The 18,084-nt window shown below is 40.1% G+C and overlaps 1 protein-coding gene across 1 annotated transcript; it reads left to right on the top strand.

Annotated features, from left to right (window-relative positions):
- Window positions 1-16,191: 16,191 nt before the first annotated feature.
- Window positions 16,192-17,984, top strand: LOC145165898 (FKBP-like peptidyl-prolyl cis-trans isomerase family protein). Its single transcript, XM_079084817.1, has 9 exons — window positions 16,192-16,398; window positions 16,487-16,556; window positions 16,641-16,781; window positions 16,868-16,953; window positions 17,049-17,099; window positions 17,178-17,258; window positions 17,322-17,422; window positions 17,509-17,584; window positions 17,682-17,984. The coding sequence occupies exons 1-9, from the start codon at window positions 16,324-16,326 to the stop codon at window positions 17,775-17,777; spliced, it is 777 nt and encodes a 258-aa protein (XP_078940943.1). The 5' UTR covers window positions 16,192-16,323; the 3' UTR covers window positions 17,778-17,984.
- Window positions 17,985-18,084: the final 100 nt, after the last annotated feature.

An 18,084-nucleotide genomic window follows, 5' to 3' on the forward strand; every position in this document is an offset into this window, starting at 1 on the left:
CCCTACTATACGTCTGTGATACAAATGACCAACTAGCCCCAGAATCAAATAAAACCAATGCAGGCAAGGAGTTCACTAAAAACGTACCTAATCATAGGTACAACAGATAAGTATAACACAAATAATAAATGAGGTAACGAATAGAAACATACCAGTAACCACATCTGGCGCCGCCTTGGCCTCCTCAGCCGTAAGCTGAAAGGCACGTCCCTGAGCCTTCGGAGGCTCCACCCTAACTGTCCTCCCATCTTTAATCCTCAATGTAGCCGACACTGGAGCCTGCGCCGGCTTGGCCGCGAGCTGTGGACAGTTGGTCTTCACGTGACCAACCTGATGACAATGATAGCACATCCTCATATCCGAGGCAGGGGCGGACTGACGACAGTCCTTAGCAAAATGCCCCTCCTTGCCACACCTGTGGCACCCGCTACTAGCCCGACAAGCCCCAGTATGACCCTTGCCGCACTTTCCATAAGTGCGGCTCTGCTGAGCCCCGGTCCTAGAATCAGCGGTCTTAGGCCGCTTCGGCGCCAGCTGCGACTGTGTCGAGGCCGGCCGATGCTCCCTCAACTGCAGCTCAATCTCCAACTCACGCCGCCTAGCGGCCTCCTGTAACTCCAGTAGAGTATCACATCGTTGTGTGGCAAGAAACTGTCGAATGTCAGTCTTGAGCATGCTCAGAGAACGTGTCATCTGGGCCTGCTTAGACGCAAACTCCGGGCAGAACATCGCCCTCTCAGTGAACATACGGGTGATCTCCGTCACCGACTCCTCATCCTGTCTCAGACTCAAAAACTCCTGTGCCAAATGTTCCCGCTCAACCCGCGGAATGTAACGGGCGCGGAACATGTCCCGGAACTGCTCCCAAGTAACAGCAGCTGTCGCACCCCCAAACCAGAACGGCGGAAACGTTCGGGGGCGGAGGACTTCATGTAAGTATCACAACAAATGCAATATAGTAATCAAAGTACAAACAACCATTGCATTAATAAGTATAAGTTTTACATAAGTGTTTAAACATTACATATTCAAACACCAAAGTAGATACAGTAGAAGACAAGAGTCGCAGTACGGTACTAGGTAGTCTTCTCAAAAGCTTCGGGAGTGTACCTGTCTAGTGGATTCCTGAGAATACAAGTTATTTTGAAAGAGTAGATCAACATTTGAGCTGGTGAGTTCATAAGTATTTTAGTTCTATAAAGTATACTCTAAGTTCTTTTGGAAAAGTTCGCTGGTTCCCCCAGGAAATCCTATATTTCCTGATGTGATAAAATGATAACCTCAATAGTTCCCTCTACAATTACTTAGTTTATAATAGTTATATATAACCTAATATCGAATGGACAGTTAAATGGGTGTATCTGCCCTAAGCCCACAACCAAACAAGGAACAGGAAGTAAGGCGGAAGTCACACATTTCACTGTCAATCGGATATTACTTATATATAATTCTGATTTATAAACTAAGGAATTATAGAATTAGCCACTAAAGGTCCTTTATGTTATACTAGTTTAAAGAGAGTGAATGACTAAGTTCCATCTGATAAGTAGTTTTAAATCTCCATAAAACCGTTTCTGAATAGTAGTTTTAAATCCCCATAAAACCGTTCCATTTGTAAAAGTAGTTTAATCCCATAAACCGTTTCATTTGTAAAAGTATTATTAGTTATATCCGTTCTACAGTAAAACATTGATATTAATCCTGGAAAATATTATATTATCCATAATACTGATTTGTGGTTTTTATGTTCCGAAACCAAAAATACAAGTATATTTGTCATACTTGATTTCATGATACGTAGTTTTTAACTATAAGTAAAAACTAACAGAAGGTATATTTGGTCAGTAAAATAGTTAGGATGTAATTATCTTTTCTTACTGTTTTAAGAGAAGTATATTACTAAGTAATTTACTCGTAGTTTTATCCATGTGAGTTCTATTAACCATACTAATATGACTGATGTGCCTGATGCGACGTTCTTCAGGCGTCGGAAACGATATGACATTTCTCACCCTAGGCCTGCCGGCCAAACTGTAGCGAACAGTGAAGGTGCGGGATTGTCAGTCCCGTATAGATCTATACATAAATTCACGCTCTCCCTCCAGGAGATTCTGGTTAATAAGTCAGGACTTAAGGTCGTACTTAAATAAGTACACCATGAAGAGTCTCACAAATTTATTGTTTCAACGAAATTACGAGTAATACAGTGGAAAAAGCCTTTTAACAGTACTGATGAAACTTTTCCATATATAAGTTTAAGATGATTGATATTGAGAATTGACCCATAAATTATACCTATTATAATTTATATGTTCTATCTGATTAGCATGATTTCTCATGGATGAACACCTTTGCTCAGCATGATACAAAGGTAATGATACCGAATGAAGTAACCTCTTATATTCCCATATGTATAACGTATATAATTAAGAAGGAAACGACCTTCGGACAATTAACCTCACCTCAAATCCACATCCAAATAAGGAAAACGAGATAAGGCAACTCTTTAGTCCTAAGCCCTTTAAGTTTTATTTATATACTTATACATATATGAATATGATATTGATAATTATAATTTGAAATAGTGTATAAAACCTTTTTCAAAGAATTGAACAGTATTAAAAGAGTTTACATGATTTTAAAGATTTAACATGACTTTAAGTCATTTTGGAAGTATTTGGTAATCCTTAAAAGCGTAAGGAAACCCTTTGTGTGATTATTATCACATACAATTATTAACACAATTTAGATTGTGTTCAACTTGTATTCCCCCCCCCCCCTAAAAAGCATTTAAAACCATTTAAAAAGGTATATTATAGGGGTATGAACTCACTTGATAAGTGGTGATTTGGGCAGCGTTTCGTTTCTATAAATGATCTTTCTTGAAGAAACCATGAGTTTTTTTATTAAAAACCGGGCTTTATGCAGGCAGCACTTCAACTGGAAAGTGGTTAGCTTCTCGATAATTTCGGGGCTTCGGGGCTTGCTTCAGGTTTTAGATATGATACCGGGGCTTTGGGGGTTGTAAGTAGGCTTGTGGGGGTAGAAAATGTGAAGAAGGGTGAAAATTTGGGTGAAATATGTGAAAAACCCGAGAGATCTCGCACCCTTTATATAGGGTTGCGAGGGTTCGGCCGAAGAAAAGAGTTAGCAGCCACGCGTCGGACGTGCGAAGGGAGGCTAGACACGCGGCAGGCGCGCAGAGACGTCTTACAACCCGTTTTAGACGGCGCCTAGGACGCGAGGCGCGTCAGATGCCCAATGGACCTCAGCTTTGGACCAATCAGCGACGGACACGAGTGAACACGGGGAAGCCTTGCATGCGAGGTGACGTGGCCGAATGGTGACCATGCGAAATTTCCCGGTTTTCAATATTTTTCGATTTTTGTGCCCAAAACTTGCGAAATTCATAACTTTCGCATACGAGCTCCGTTTTCGACGTTCTTTATATGCACGCGTTGGTAAAATTATACTCTACCACTTTCGTTTAGACTTCGTCGGCTAATTTTGAATTTATTTTTAATATTATTATTTTTAACAGACCGGGACAGGAAATCCGTTAAAAATTCATAACTTCTTTATCCGACGTCCGTTTTCGTCTGTCTTTTTACCGTTGTACTACTTTTGACGAGACCTTAGATTCTCGTTTAAGTTGTGTCGGATAAATATCGATCGATTTTTATTTCGAATTTTTAGCTGTCTACTGCTAAACCGAAACTTAGAAAAGTCATAACTTCCTCATACGAAGTCAGATTTTTACGTTCTTTTTAAGAAAGTTCTCGGTTTAACATATTCTACAACTTTCATTTAGATTGTTAAGGCTAAAAAGCCTTTTATTGAGAATTCACTTTTTACACTGAACAATGTTTTGCCGGTTTTGTCGCGGATCTTCGATTGGTCATAACTTCTTCGTTATAACTCGGATTTCAGTGTTCTTTATATTTTTGGAAACCTTGTTACAATCTCTACCGCTTTGTTCATCCCAATTACGATTATTGATCAATTTATTTTTTACCTAAATTTGACTGGTGTTACAGCAGCTCTCTGCTCATCAGTGTATCACCCTGTCGTCAGCCTCCACCAGTCTTTGGCCCCGAGCCTCAACATGTTCAGGGCGCATCTGACCTTCAGGTCAGTAGGACATGAACATGTGAAGAAACAACCCTCCACATCAGATAACCACCTCATAGCTCGAATAAGATCCTGGGTACCGTCAAATGTCGGGGGCTTCGTGTTATCGAAGTCCCGGTACTGGAAGCCCCTACTGACTCCTCCCCCTGCCGCGGTTACAACTGATGCAGCTGATGCGGACGCTGTCTCTGCAAGAGCTGTGCAGCGCTCATCAAAGTACTCAACTATGACGGTCTTAATCGACCCAAACATCTCCGACAGTTGTGCCCGGAACATAGCAGCAACCTCATCATGCAGGATCTCTCGAATCCTGGCATCCAACTCGTCCGTACATATCTGCACCACAGTCTCAGGTGCTGTCGGCCCCTCCTGGCCTCCGTCTCCCGATCCTGATCCTGACCCGGATCCAGTCGTAAAGCGTCTCGTGACCACCATTCTGGAAACATACCAAGAAGATATCAGATACCCACATAATGACAGGGAACCAACTCCCAACTAAACCCTAGGGGTTGTGACTTCCTTGCTACGCGTATGGGTCCTGTGCTTTCAGTAGTACGGGCCCATACTACCTTCCACACCTACCCATATTTGTCTCAAGTATCATCACAACGCCCTAATAATATATATAATCATAGCGAGCACTCAATCATCACTCCTAGAGGAATGCAAAATATCACATAACTGGCCTCCCGGCCTCACACAACCCACCCATCCATGAAACTTCCACCAACCCTGCAGCACTAGTGTATTCTAGCCATACATAACACTGGACCCTATAGACTTTCGAATATCCAATCCTACCCTAAGCTCCCACTCAAACAAGAACAGAACATAAGGCCAAATCAAACATTCTCAGGCTATAAGATCTTAATTATGTATAACCGTGATGCACACACTAAGCAACTACAGTAATGATGTCAATCTCATATAAAGGAAACCCTAGGATAGCAGGCATCATGTAATCAGACAACTCTATCATGCAATTCCTAAAGATCCCTAGCCTAGTACTAGCATGTTGTTCTAACATATCACATAATCAAATAACTGTATGGTATTTTGGGGTCTACTTACTGGCTCCGGCTGATCGTACAACCTGCATCCTCCTTTACTTATTTTGAAAACCATTTAAAAAAAACATTTTGAAAATCTTTCCTTGATTTGAGACTGGATTCACATGAATGTTCCTCCAATTCACTCAAACCAAGGCTCTGATACCAACTTGTAACACCCATAAAATTCAAGCCAATTTAAAACTTTTCAAAACATTTAAAACCAATAGTTATTACAAATTTGTTTTCAAAATAGTCTAATATCAGAGTTCATCCCAGGAACATAAATAAAACATGAGGAGTTGTACGATCACGCCTTCGCCTTGCCGCGATCCCCTGATGTACCTGAAACGATAAACTGAAACTGTAAGCCCAAGGCTTAGTGAGTTACCCCCAAAATACCAACCTCATGACCATAATCATATCATATAAACAAACATAGAACAACTTGCATGATGAGCCTTCAGCCTAACTGGACCGCCTCACAGGCCTTCAGTCTATCTGGACCGCTCTCCTAGCCTTCGACACGTCTGGACCGCCTCGTAGGGCCTTCAGCCTATCCGGACCGCTCGTCGGGCCTTCGGTCTGACTATCATACCCTCCTGGGTCTGTAGTCTATCCGGACCGCCCTGGGTATGTTGGCCTTCAGCACAAAGCAGGACCGCCTCAACCCAAACCCCCAATCAAACAAACCTGTGCACATACATATCATACGCTAGCATATATAACAGTCAACCGATCTAACAGATCAAATAGCATAGAAACATCCTATAACCAGGATACCGACCTAACCAGTCACTAATATAGCATCATCCTATGCCCAAGATACTGACCTAACCAGGTCACTAACATATGTACAGATCATCATACGGATCTAACAGATCACATAGCATAGCAACATCCTATAACTAGGATAACAATCCAAAAGGGTCGGCCTTGGTGATGGGTTTTGAGCATTCTAACACTCCTAAGTGTACATGCAACCCTATAAAACTTTGGATCTATGTTTGTCTAAAATACATGCAAAATACTTTTTCCAAGGTTCATAATCCTATCTAGCATACATGGGGAACTTTAATCATAAAAGATGGCTAGAATTACATACCTTGTAGTTGTTATGATTCCTTGAAAACCTTGAGAGCCTAGCACCCCAAGTGTGATGCCTCAAATGTTTCACACAACACCAAATGCTTTGGAATAACTTTAGAGAATGTATAACACTTGTAAAATCGGCTTGCCCTCTCTAGTTCTTAGTGTAACCGATTTTGGTGAGTATCATGTTCCTTATATAGTGTGTCACATCTAGGGTTACACCATGTAAACCCTAATGTGACATGACTCTTCATTTCCATGACCCATGGGTTTGTAACTCCCATGGAGCCTCCATGGAGCATCCAATGGGTTTAACCCAACTTGATAATCCATGGAGCCTTTTAGCCCACTATACAAGTTATGGATGATTTACATAATCAACCCATATATTTCATTAGTCATCTTTTGATCACTTAATTAATTCCAAATTAATTCTTGATCAATATTAATTAAATAATACTATTAATATATTAGAACTTATAATATATTAATAAACCACAAGTTTTATTTCTCTCATTTAGTCTATCCAAATGCATGATGCCATGCAACCCAAATGGACCATGCCGGGTCGGGTCAGGTACATACCATAAATAGTTATGGACTTAGACACCTTATCCAACAGTCTCCCACTTGGATAAGTTTAATAACTATAACTGCAAGTATGACTTCAGGAACCGATCAACAATCGTAGCTCTTTTCAAGGTTTCTCGGAACTGAGAAGATGATGATACGCCATTTAAGATAAGTGATCATATAATCCTCTGTTCTAGATATCAGTGGGACAAATACATGGAACAATGTCTTACTTTTGTCCAGCAGTTTGTTTCCCGATTTCCGATTTGTTTGACATAGAACTTAATTGAACATATCAACTCAGTTCTGACCAGGCCCGGTACATAGGTCAAAACAAAATCATCGAGGGGCCCAGATATCGCTTTTAATCCAAGAAGGAACAGATAAACTTCGACCCATATGCTTGTTCTACTACTTGTTAAATCATACACAAACACACGTTTTATAACATCGAGTTACCAATGCGTTTTCGCACGATCAATGTATAACCAACTCAAAGACAACAAGACATATCTCTAGGTTTGAAGACTTATATGATATTACCGTCTCGCGATCACTCGAGATAAATTCCATGAAGTGATACCAGCGACCGTGGGTTGAATCCAATACTCAGAACTTATGAGCACTCATGAGTGTTGAGGCCATGTCCAACATCTTAGACCTCTACAACCAACTCATGACAGTCTTAATTCATATCTACTTCCAACATATGCCCGATTGTGGATAATTTGAATAATATGTAAAGCACAACATAAATATTCTGGAAGTCAAAACATGCAAAAGAAATAATAGTAAACGATTGACAAAAGATAGCAACACTTTACTCATAAATAAACACAACTTTTATTCATCATCAAATGTCAATTACACTTTACAAATTTCAAAACTATCTAACTACTAAAACTAATATCATCCTTCAGCCATATGCTCCTTGCATGCTGGAGATGCTTAACCCTACCCAGTCCCTTCGTGAGGGGATCTGCCGAGTTCTCATCCGATGATACCCTCTTTGCCACGAGGAGTCCTTCTTCTATTCGATGTCTGATGAAATGATATTTTCTGTCAATGTGTCTGGATCTCCCGTGATCCCTTGGTTCCTTTTCCAAGGCAACAACACTTTCACTATCACAGAAAATTTCTATGGGCTCCTTTATAGCTGGTACAACTCCAAGGTCTCCAATGAGGTTCTTTAGCCATATCGCCTCCTTTGCTGCCTCGCTTGCCGCTATATACTCTGATTCGCAAGTTGAATCAGCCACTGTCTCCTGCTTGGAATTTTTCCAAGAAATTGCTCCTCCGTTTAAGGTAAAGACCCAGCCCGACTGAGAGCGGAAATTATCCCTATCAGCCTGGAAACTAGCATCACTATACCCTACAACTCTCAAGTCATCACTCCCACCAAGGGTAAGGATCCAGTCCTTAGTCCTCCTCAGGTACTTGAGAATGTTCTTTACCGCTGTCCAGTGAGCCTTACCAGGGTTCCCCTGATACCTGCTAACCATGCTCAAAGCAAAGGCTACATCAGGACGAGTGCAGGTCATAGCATACATGATCGAGCCTACTGCAGAAGCATAAGGTACTCGACTCATTTCTGCTATCTCAACCTCGGTACTCGGGCTCTGAGTCTTACTCAATCTAGCGTTACTCTGGATGGGTAACTCTCCTTTCTTGGAATCTTGCATGCTGAATCTCTTCAGCACTTTATCCAAGTATGTACTCTGACTAAGTCCAATTAGTCTTTTACTCCAGTCTCTAAGAATCCTTATCCCTAGAATATAGGCAGCTTCTGCTAGGTCCTTCATAGCGAAACACTTCCCCAGCCAGGACTTCACTTCCTGCAAGGTTGGGATCTCATTTCCTATGAGTAGTATGTCATCCACATACAATACCAAAAAGCTAACTATACTCCCACTAGCCTTGACATATACACAAGATTCATCTTCACTCCTCGAAAAGCCAAACTCTTTGACTTTCTCATCAAAGCAAAGATTCCATCTCCGAGGTGCTTGCTTTAATCCATAAATGGATTTCTCAAGCTTACATACTTTATTCGGGTACTCTGTGCTGACAAAACCCTCTGGCTGATTCATGTAAACATCCTCAGCCAACTTTCCATTGAGGAAAGCGGTTTTGACATCCATTTTCCATATTTCATAGTCATGAAATGCAGCAATGGCTAACAATACCCTAATAGACTTAATCTTGGCACTCCTGGAATTTGAGAAAAGCCCTTTGCAACCAGTCGCGCCTTATAAGTGTGTATATTACCATCCATGTCGGTCTTCTTCTTGAAGATCCATTTGCACCCTACTGTCTTACGACCTGGTACATTGTCAACCAAGTTCCAAACTTGATTGTCATACATGGACTGTATCTCGGTGTCCATTGCCTCTTTCCATTTGGCAGACTCGGGGCCTGCCATGGCTTCCGCATAGCTGTTAGGTTCATCCAGACTTACCAGTGTCTCATCACTGATAAGTGTCTCACCTTCCGCAGTAATATGGAAACCACAGTAGTGCTCAGGTGCATTCCTAACCCTTGTGGAACGCCTCAGAGGTACAGACTTGTCAATTGGATCAACAGGAGTTTCCTCCTCAAGTTGGCTGCTAGGGTTTGAGGTTCCTTCACCACTTGACTCTTGAATTTCTTCAAGGTCAACTTGCCTCCCACTGTTTCCTTGGCTTATGAACTCTCTCTCTCGAAAGACACCCCTCCTTGCTACAAAGACCACATTCTCACTAGGTCTGTAGAAGAGGTAACCAAAGGATTTTTGTGGGTAGCCGATGAAAATACACCTCTCACTTCGAGGTTCGAGCTTGTCGTGAGTCTCGCGTCTCACGAAAGCTTCGCAACCCCAAATCTTGATGTGGGCTAGACTAGGAACTTTTCCAGTCCACATCTCATGAGGTGTTTTGGCAACCTTCTTTGTAGGGACCAGATTAAGGATATGGGCGGCAGTCTCTAAGGCATACCCCCAGAATGAGATTGGTGGCGAAGCTCGACTCATCATGGAACGAACCATGTCCAACAAGGTTCGATTACGCCTCTCAGCTACACCATTCAACTGTGGTGTCCTGGGAGGTGTCAATTGTGAGACAACCCCACATTCCCTAAGATAGTCGAGGAACTCAGTACTAAGATATTCACCACCGCGATCGGAGTGAAGCATCTTAATGTTCCTTCCCAATTGATTCTCGACTTCCTGTTTAAACTCTTTAAACCTTTCGAAAGTCTCTGACTTATGCTTGATTAAGTAGACATATCCATATCTACTATAATCATCTGTAAAAGTCACATAATAACGATTAGCATCCCTTGCGGCAGTTTTGAAGGGTCCACACACATCCGTGTGCACTAGATCCAACAAACCTTCACCCCTAGCACACGAACCTGTGAAGGGTGACTTTGTTATTTTTCCAAGTAAACATGATTCACAACTATCATCTGACTTTAGGTCAAATGACTCCAAGACTCCATCCTTTTGGAGTTGGCCTATGTGTTTCATGCTTACATGTCCAAGATGACAATGCCATAATGATGCTTTATCCAAGTTATTATCATTAGTAGAATCAATACACAACACATTATTTCCTAAATTATCTACAACAGACACAGCTTCATACACACCATCACAAGGTAATGCTTTAAAATAAAACACATTATTAAAGAAAGCATTTATTCCACCAACTTCATTATCAAAAGAAAAGGTAAAACCTTGTTTATACAAAGCATGAAAGGAAATAACATTTCTTGCCATTTCAGGCGAATAACAACATTTATTCAAATCTAAAGTAAACCCACTACTTAGCAACAAAGTATAAACTCCAATCTTGTTGACAGGTGAAACTTTCCTATTCCCCATGATCAAGTTTATATTTCCATGCTCCACATTCTCACTTCTTCTTAGTCCATGCAAATAAGAACAAATATGAATACCACAACCGGTATCAAGGACCCAAGAGTTAGAATAAGGTGAGTTATTAGATAATATAGTGTAAATACCTGCATGGTTGGGTTTCACTATCCCATCCTTCAAATCTTGCTGGTACTTCGGGCAGTTCCGCTTCCAGTGTGCCTTTTCATGGCAATAGAAGCATTCAGCCTCTTTTGGGTCAACAAGGAGTGACGAAACCTTTCTTGGTTCCGCTTGAAGAGGAGCCATCAAGGGTCTTACCCTTGGTACCCTTCGAAGGGTTCTTCCTCTTCTTCCCTCTACCTTTCCCGATTGCCAGGACAGGTGCGGAGTTTGGAGTAGGAGTAGGAGTGGTAACAACCGACTTACCTTTAAGACCTGATTCTGTAGTCTTTAGGAGTCCTTGAAGTTTGCTGAGGGTGACTTCTTCCTTGCTCATGTGGTATGTCATGCAGAATTGATCATAACACGATGGTAAGGAGTGCAAAAAAAAATCTATTGCTAACTCCTCTGGGAAGTTCACATTCAGCTTAATCAAAGGGTCCACATACCTCCACATTTTATGCATGTGGCTCGTGATGGGTTTACCATCTTTCATTCGGGTTGTTATCATGGAGGAGATGATTTCATATCGCTCTTGACGAGCACTCTGATGGTAGCGGTCCATCAAATCCTGGTGCATCTCAAAAGGATAGTAGTCCTCATAGGACTTTTGGAGCCCGGCTGTCATAGTGGCCATCATGATGCATGCCACTTTGGTAGCATCTCTTTCATGTGCCTCATATTCAGCAAACTCCTCAAGAGTAGCAGTCGGCTCGGGTACCTTAAGCTCCTTGTCGAAAACATATTCTTTGTTCTCATACCGAGTGACCATCCTGATGTTCCTGATCCAATCTGTAAAGGTGGATCCATCAAAGATGACTCTCCCACAAAGGTTCATAAGAGAGAAGGAGCCGGTAGGGTTTGAGCCAGGAGCAGCATTGTTGGTAGACATCTTGAAAAGAAGAAAAGACAAGTTTAGTTTAGATATAAAGATAGTCCTTAATAAAACATACAAATGTAATATTAAGTCTAGGATCCAATCACAATATATTATAACTTAGAAGAGGGATGCCGTAATCTAAGCTAAAACATATTTGAAAGATAGGTGAATGACGATTCACCAATTTCCACCATGAAAACGAAATATATAAATTATTAGGTTTTATTTGGTTTTTAGAAACTCCTAGATTCTTTTGAGATTCATTGAAGTTTTCAATGGCATGTTTCAATCTCGAGTGTGCCCTTCAAGTTTTGTGACTGGGATACCGAGGATCACAAAACAAGGTGTGAAGTAACCATGCAAATTACTTGGTACCCTTAATGTTTTTCACTTAATCGATGTGCCAGTAAACCACACACGCTCCACCGACCTATGAAAAACCTTAAGTCACCCTTTGCCTACCTTGTTAAGTCGAAGTTAGTGTGCCGGTTAACCACACACGCTCCATTAACGACTTAATCAAAGTGCAAAGTGTAATTTCATGGGTTAGCACCTTATTCACATTTTCCTAAAGTAACTAAGATTGGGAGTTTATAAAACATTTAGTTACTTTATAATAATCATTATACTTTTTAATGAGAATTTTAAGTCATTGTCCTACCCGTTCGGCTAACAACCCTCCACCAGTCAAGGAAGCGGTGGGTGAGAGTGGAAATCCCTTTAAGCTGCCATTTTATAGGCAACATCTTATACCCCCCTTATAGACCGGCTTCGTGAATGAGGCCTACTAACGGTAAAACGACTTGATCTTATACATATATATATATATATATATATATATATATATATATATATATTATTAAACTTATAATATTATAAAGTATAAGGGTTGAATTTTAACTTTTAAAATTATAGGGGTTGGAACTAAAGTTTATTAGATGGATTTACATGTTCCAAAACTTGAGGGCAAGTTTTGTAACTTTACAAAACCTTTCAATTCATAACTTATGAGTTATTAAAATGAAGACTCTTCATTTTTGTAACTTATGTGTTCTTTTAATGGCTTTAATACAAAGAGGCTTTTGGTTATCCATAACTTGAGGACAAGTTATGGACTCCATTAAAGCACATAAAGATCATGAATTCAACATTTAATCAAGTAATTCCTATGATCTATCAAGAACTCATAAGAACATGAATAATCATATCAAAATTTCAAGAATATATGAACACATATAATCATGTAATTTTGATATTAGCCATTGTAAATGGATTAGAACAATCATTACACCATCTAAAACAAGTTTAATAACACCAAAACAGTTTAGGGTAATGTTTCTAGTCCATTTCCAGCAGCAAAAGTCGAAAATCTGCATTCTGAGGCTCCTACTCGTCGAGTGCACGAACCTACTCGACGAGTAGGATGAGTTTAGTCATGGACTCGGCGAATCCCCCCATGGACTCGGCGAGTTCATCATGCAGACAACAAGAAAATCGACTTTTTTTCACTATTTTGCATCAAGTACCAACAAACAAGCCTAGTCTCTGATACCACTGATGAGTTTTGAGCATTCTAACACTCCTAAGTGTACATGCAACCCTAGAAAACCTTGGATCTATGTTTGTCTAAAATACATGCAAAATACTTTTTCCAAGATTCATAATCCTATCTAGCATACATGGGGAACTTTAATCATAAAAGATGGCTAGAATTACATACCTTGTAGTTGTTATGATTCCTTGAAAACCTTGAGAGCCTAGCACCCCAAGTGTGATGCCTCAAATGTTTCACACAACACCAAATGTTTTGGAATAACTTTAGAGAATGTATAACACTTGTAAAATCGGCTTGCCCTCTCTAGTTCTTAGTGTAACCGATTTTGGTGAGTATCATGTTCCTTATATAGTGTGTCACATTTAGGGTTACACCATGTAAACCCTAATGTGACATGACTCTTCATTTCCATGACCCATGGGTTTGTAACTCCCATGGAGCCTCCATGGAGCATCCAATGGGTTTAACCCAACTTGATAATCCATGGAGCCTTTTAGCCCACTATATCAGTTATGGATGATTTACATAATCTACCCATATATTTAAGTAGTCATCTTTTGATCACTTAATTAATTCCAAATTAATTATTGATCAATATTAATTAAATAATACTATTAATATATTAGAACTTATAATATATTAATAAACCACAAGTGTTATTTCCCTCATTTAGTCTATCCAAATGCATGATGCCATGCAACCTAAATGGACCATGCCGGGTCGGGTCAAGTACATACTAGAAATAGTTATGGACTTAGACACATTATCCAACACTTGGTGCCTTAGACCCTGTCGATATAGTAAGAAGAACTCACCTTGCAATTGTCGACTGGAAATAGAAAGCTCAACTCTCAAATCACCGCAACGAACTCCACCACCTATGTCCAAACACGTCATAAGTTCATGAATTCCCAGATACCCCAGAAGTCAACTGGTCAACCCTTGGTCAACGTCAAAGTCAAAGTCAACTGCCCGGGTCAACAGTCCATGTTGAGCTGAACTCGTCGAGTGTATCCAGCCACTCACCGATTTCCCGGTATAAACCATCCGCTTGCCGAGTCACCAGAGTGACTCGTCGAGTTCCTAAGGCTCGCGATCGAAACTCCTTGACCACTCGTCGAGTTTTCCCTTGCAACTCGACAAGTTCACACGCACCCAACGGCTGGTAAGAACCTTAACCGACTCGCCGAGTCATTCTACTGACTCGTCAAGTCTACGATAATCTTCATCGGACTCGCCGAGTTGTTCATCCAACTCGTCGAGTTCAGGACCATCTCCTTATGACTCACCGAGTCAACTTTGCGGCTCGTCGAGTCCCTTCAATCCTTCATCCCTACAGATGCTTTTTAAGCCATGCAAAGGTTCCAGATTACAGATCCAACCTTCCAAGGCCTGCTTATCACGTAAAGTTGCAAACTTTACGTGCATGCAAAGCTTTAAGGCCCTTAAATGGCAAATCTAAGCTTGCAATGAAGTCTCACACTTGAGGGAAGGCTTATTCTTGGCAAGGCTGATAACTTTATGGGTCTAGAGGCCAAAGGGAGTCCAGATCTGAAGTTACAACTTCAGATCTTAGCTCAAACATAAGAAGCCTTTCATAAAACCCATCCAAAAGAGATCTTTGATGAACTTGAGCCAAGGAAAACAGTATAATACCTTCAAGAGAGTGTTCACTGATGTAGATCTTGAATCCCACGAGTTCTTGCTTCTACTTGCTTGTTTTCCCCAAGTGTTTCCTCCTCCAAAACTCCTCCTCAAAGCTTGAACACACCAAAAGAACACACACACACTCGATTTAGGGTTTGAGAGGGACAAGAAGCAGTAAAGGGGAGGCTGGGGAAGGCCAATGATCCTTTAAATAGGGTGAAATGCCCCGAAATCTAGGGTTTCATCTGCCAGCTCCTACTCGTCGAGTCCGCTCTTGGACTCAGCGAGTACATCACTAAAACACGTGGACCAACCCACTACTACTCGACGAGTAGGGCGGCCAACTCGTCGAGTAGACCCAAAAACCAAAATGGATTCATACATAAATCAATACCTGGGAATCGGGGCGTTACATAATCCATAATATCTACGTCCAATAAGGTCTAAACTTTAACCTCGTGAAGCCCAAAACCTTTATGTGATCATACTACAACCCGCTATCCCGAAATTAGAAACATTCCAAACTGGATGTTACACGGTTTGAACCACTTTAGCACTCATGAATTAATTTCAGATACACCATCAATGATCATGTGACATTAAGATCACCAACACACAAGTGAATCACTCAAAAAAAGTTAGAGGGTGTAGATAATCATATTAATCAAAAATATTTTGTTGATTTGTGTGATAAAGCTTTGAATGTTGATAAGAGAAATCCAAAGGAAGTTGTAATTACTACTAAAAACATCTTATTATAGCCTTTTCTTGAATTAGAGGAAATACTTAAGAAAAATCTAAAATATTCGCCAACTATCAACCTCTGAAAACACATTATCCGACATTGTTTGTGGTTTTGCGACTTTTACCCATTTAAAGTATCGTGTTTTGCCATGTTGGTACAAATATTCATCATGGGTGTATGAAATATTGAGATAGAGCCACATGGACATCTTCTAAAACAAGTTAGACAATACTTTCTAATCAATATTTATACGAATTGTTGTACTTGTTTTCTTGGTGATTGCACAAAATAATTAATCTCGGATCTATGTAGAAGTAGAACCCTTGAGGATTTAAAGGTTTATTCAATCAAAAAGCATATATTATATATTATTATAATTTATAAACCATACCAAGGTCAAGACTCAAGCCTGGCCTTTTTCTTCTTTGCCACGTGGCAAAATGTATGGTGGGGGAGATGGGTAGGATGGTAAATTCAAATAAAGGCCTACTGTTCGTCTGTTCGGGAAATGAAGCTGAGGCCGTTATCTTTCCCTCTTAATCTTGACGTACTCCTGCCTAATAAAACTAGTGGAAAATTGAAAATTCTTCATCGGTTTGTTGTAGAAGCTGGTGAATCTTGGATTCATACTAATAAATGGTGTTGGGGATTACAGTTGCAGCTGCCGGATCTCTTTCCTCATTCTTTACCCCTAAACCTTCTCCTTCATCGGTATCCTTAACTTCACCATTTACTTATTGGGATTTCTGTATAGTCTTTTATCAAAACCTAAAATTGGGTGTCTCTTCTGATTTTACAGCAATGGATGCACACCGAAATCAAACCATCCCCAATTCTACATACCATCTACGCATCCTCTTCCTTATCTGGTTCGTAAGTCGGAATCTTTATTCCTATTATCGTCTATCTTACTTGTCAAATTACCAGTTTTCTATAATAATTGCTGGATGCAGAAGACAGTGCTCCAATCAATGATACTAAATCTTCCAATATCGATCGAAGAAAATGGTTGGTCTCATCGGTTGGGCTATTAGCAGTATCACTGGGAAATCCTTTAGGAAATGGAGTTGCAATGGCGTCAAATTTTGCTGAAAGTAACCTTCTTATCCCTCGTACTTTTTCAAGATTCCTTGGTAGAGAAGGAACAATTTAACAACGGTTATTACTGGTGGTGGTGCAGTGCCAGCTCTAAAGGGGAAGGATTATGGGAAAACGAAGATGAAGTATCCTGATTATGCTGAAACAAGCTCCGGACTCCAATACAAGGTCTCTGTAAAGAGGATAATTTTGTAATTTTGTGGTTTTTATTTTTTTCTGATTATCCCACATTCCCACTCTTATCTCTTTTTGATTGGAAACAGGATTTACGAGCAGGAAGTGGTGCAACACCAAAGATTGGAGACACTGTAGTGGTATGAAGAAAGAAAACAAGATAGAATAGAAAAGCTTAAAATACCCAAAGAAAGTTGTAATGTAATGAATGATTTTAGGTTGATTGGGATGGTTACACAATTGGATACTATGGGCGCATATTTGAAGCTAGAAACAAGACCAAGGGTGGTTCTTTTGAGGTATATCATCATAATAGTACATCAATGACTTTTCTTGATTATTAATTACATTTCACTTTGCAGGGTGATGACAAGTCCTTTTACAGATTCCGATTAGGTTCCCATGAGGTAATACCAGCTTTTGAGGAAGCTGTTGCAGGCATGTCTTTGGGTGGAATCAGAAGGTGAGGTATCAACTTCAATGGACACAATTATGTATTTCAAGTGTTACGAATGATGATAGTTTGTTTGTTATATATTATATATTCAGGATCATTGTGCCACCAGATCTTGGATACCCTGAGAATGATTATAACAAGAGTGGTCCAAGACCAACAACATTTTCGGTACCTTTGATGCTTTTTGTGTTAATAATAATAATTAATATGTAATTACACTCCATAAAAAAGGTCTTCTTCTAAGACTATCAAGTATGTTCCACAGGGTCAAAGAGCATTGGATTTTGTGCTGAGGAACCAAGGATTGATTGATAAAACCCTTCTGTTTGACATTGAGCTTGTAAACATCATACCCAACTGAGGAACATCTTTTTTCATACAAGTGTTGTATTCCGTTTTCTGGAACAAAGAGTCATAGAAACAAATGTTGTGTTATTTTCAGATTCCCTATTGTCTATTCTCGTGCTACGTCATGTACATTGTTAATGAAGCTCAAAGTGTATGGCTTAAGATGATTGTTGCACTTTGTAAACCAGTGAAGTGGTGTTAAAGAATGTATAGTTACATATGCTGCAATGAGTCCTAACTTGAATAGTTTCAAGAATTGACAAGGGTTTAGTGGTTTGTGAAAAATCAATGTCACCCACATAAGCAACATCCATTTTTCT

This window comes from Lactuca virosa, chromosome 3, assembly GCF_052849685.1.
Source record: "Lactuca virosa cultivar CGN04683 chromosome 3, Lactuca_virosa_CGN04683_v6, whole genome shotgun sequence".
NCBI classification, from domain to species: Eukaryota; Viridiplantae; Streptophyta; class Magnoliopsida; order Asterales; family Asteraceae; genus Lactuca; species Lactuca virosa.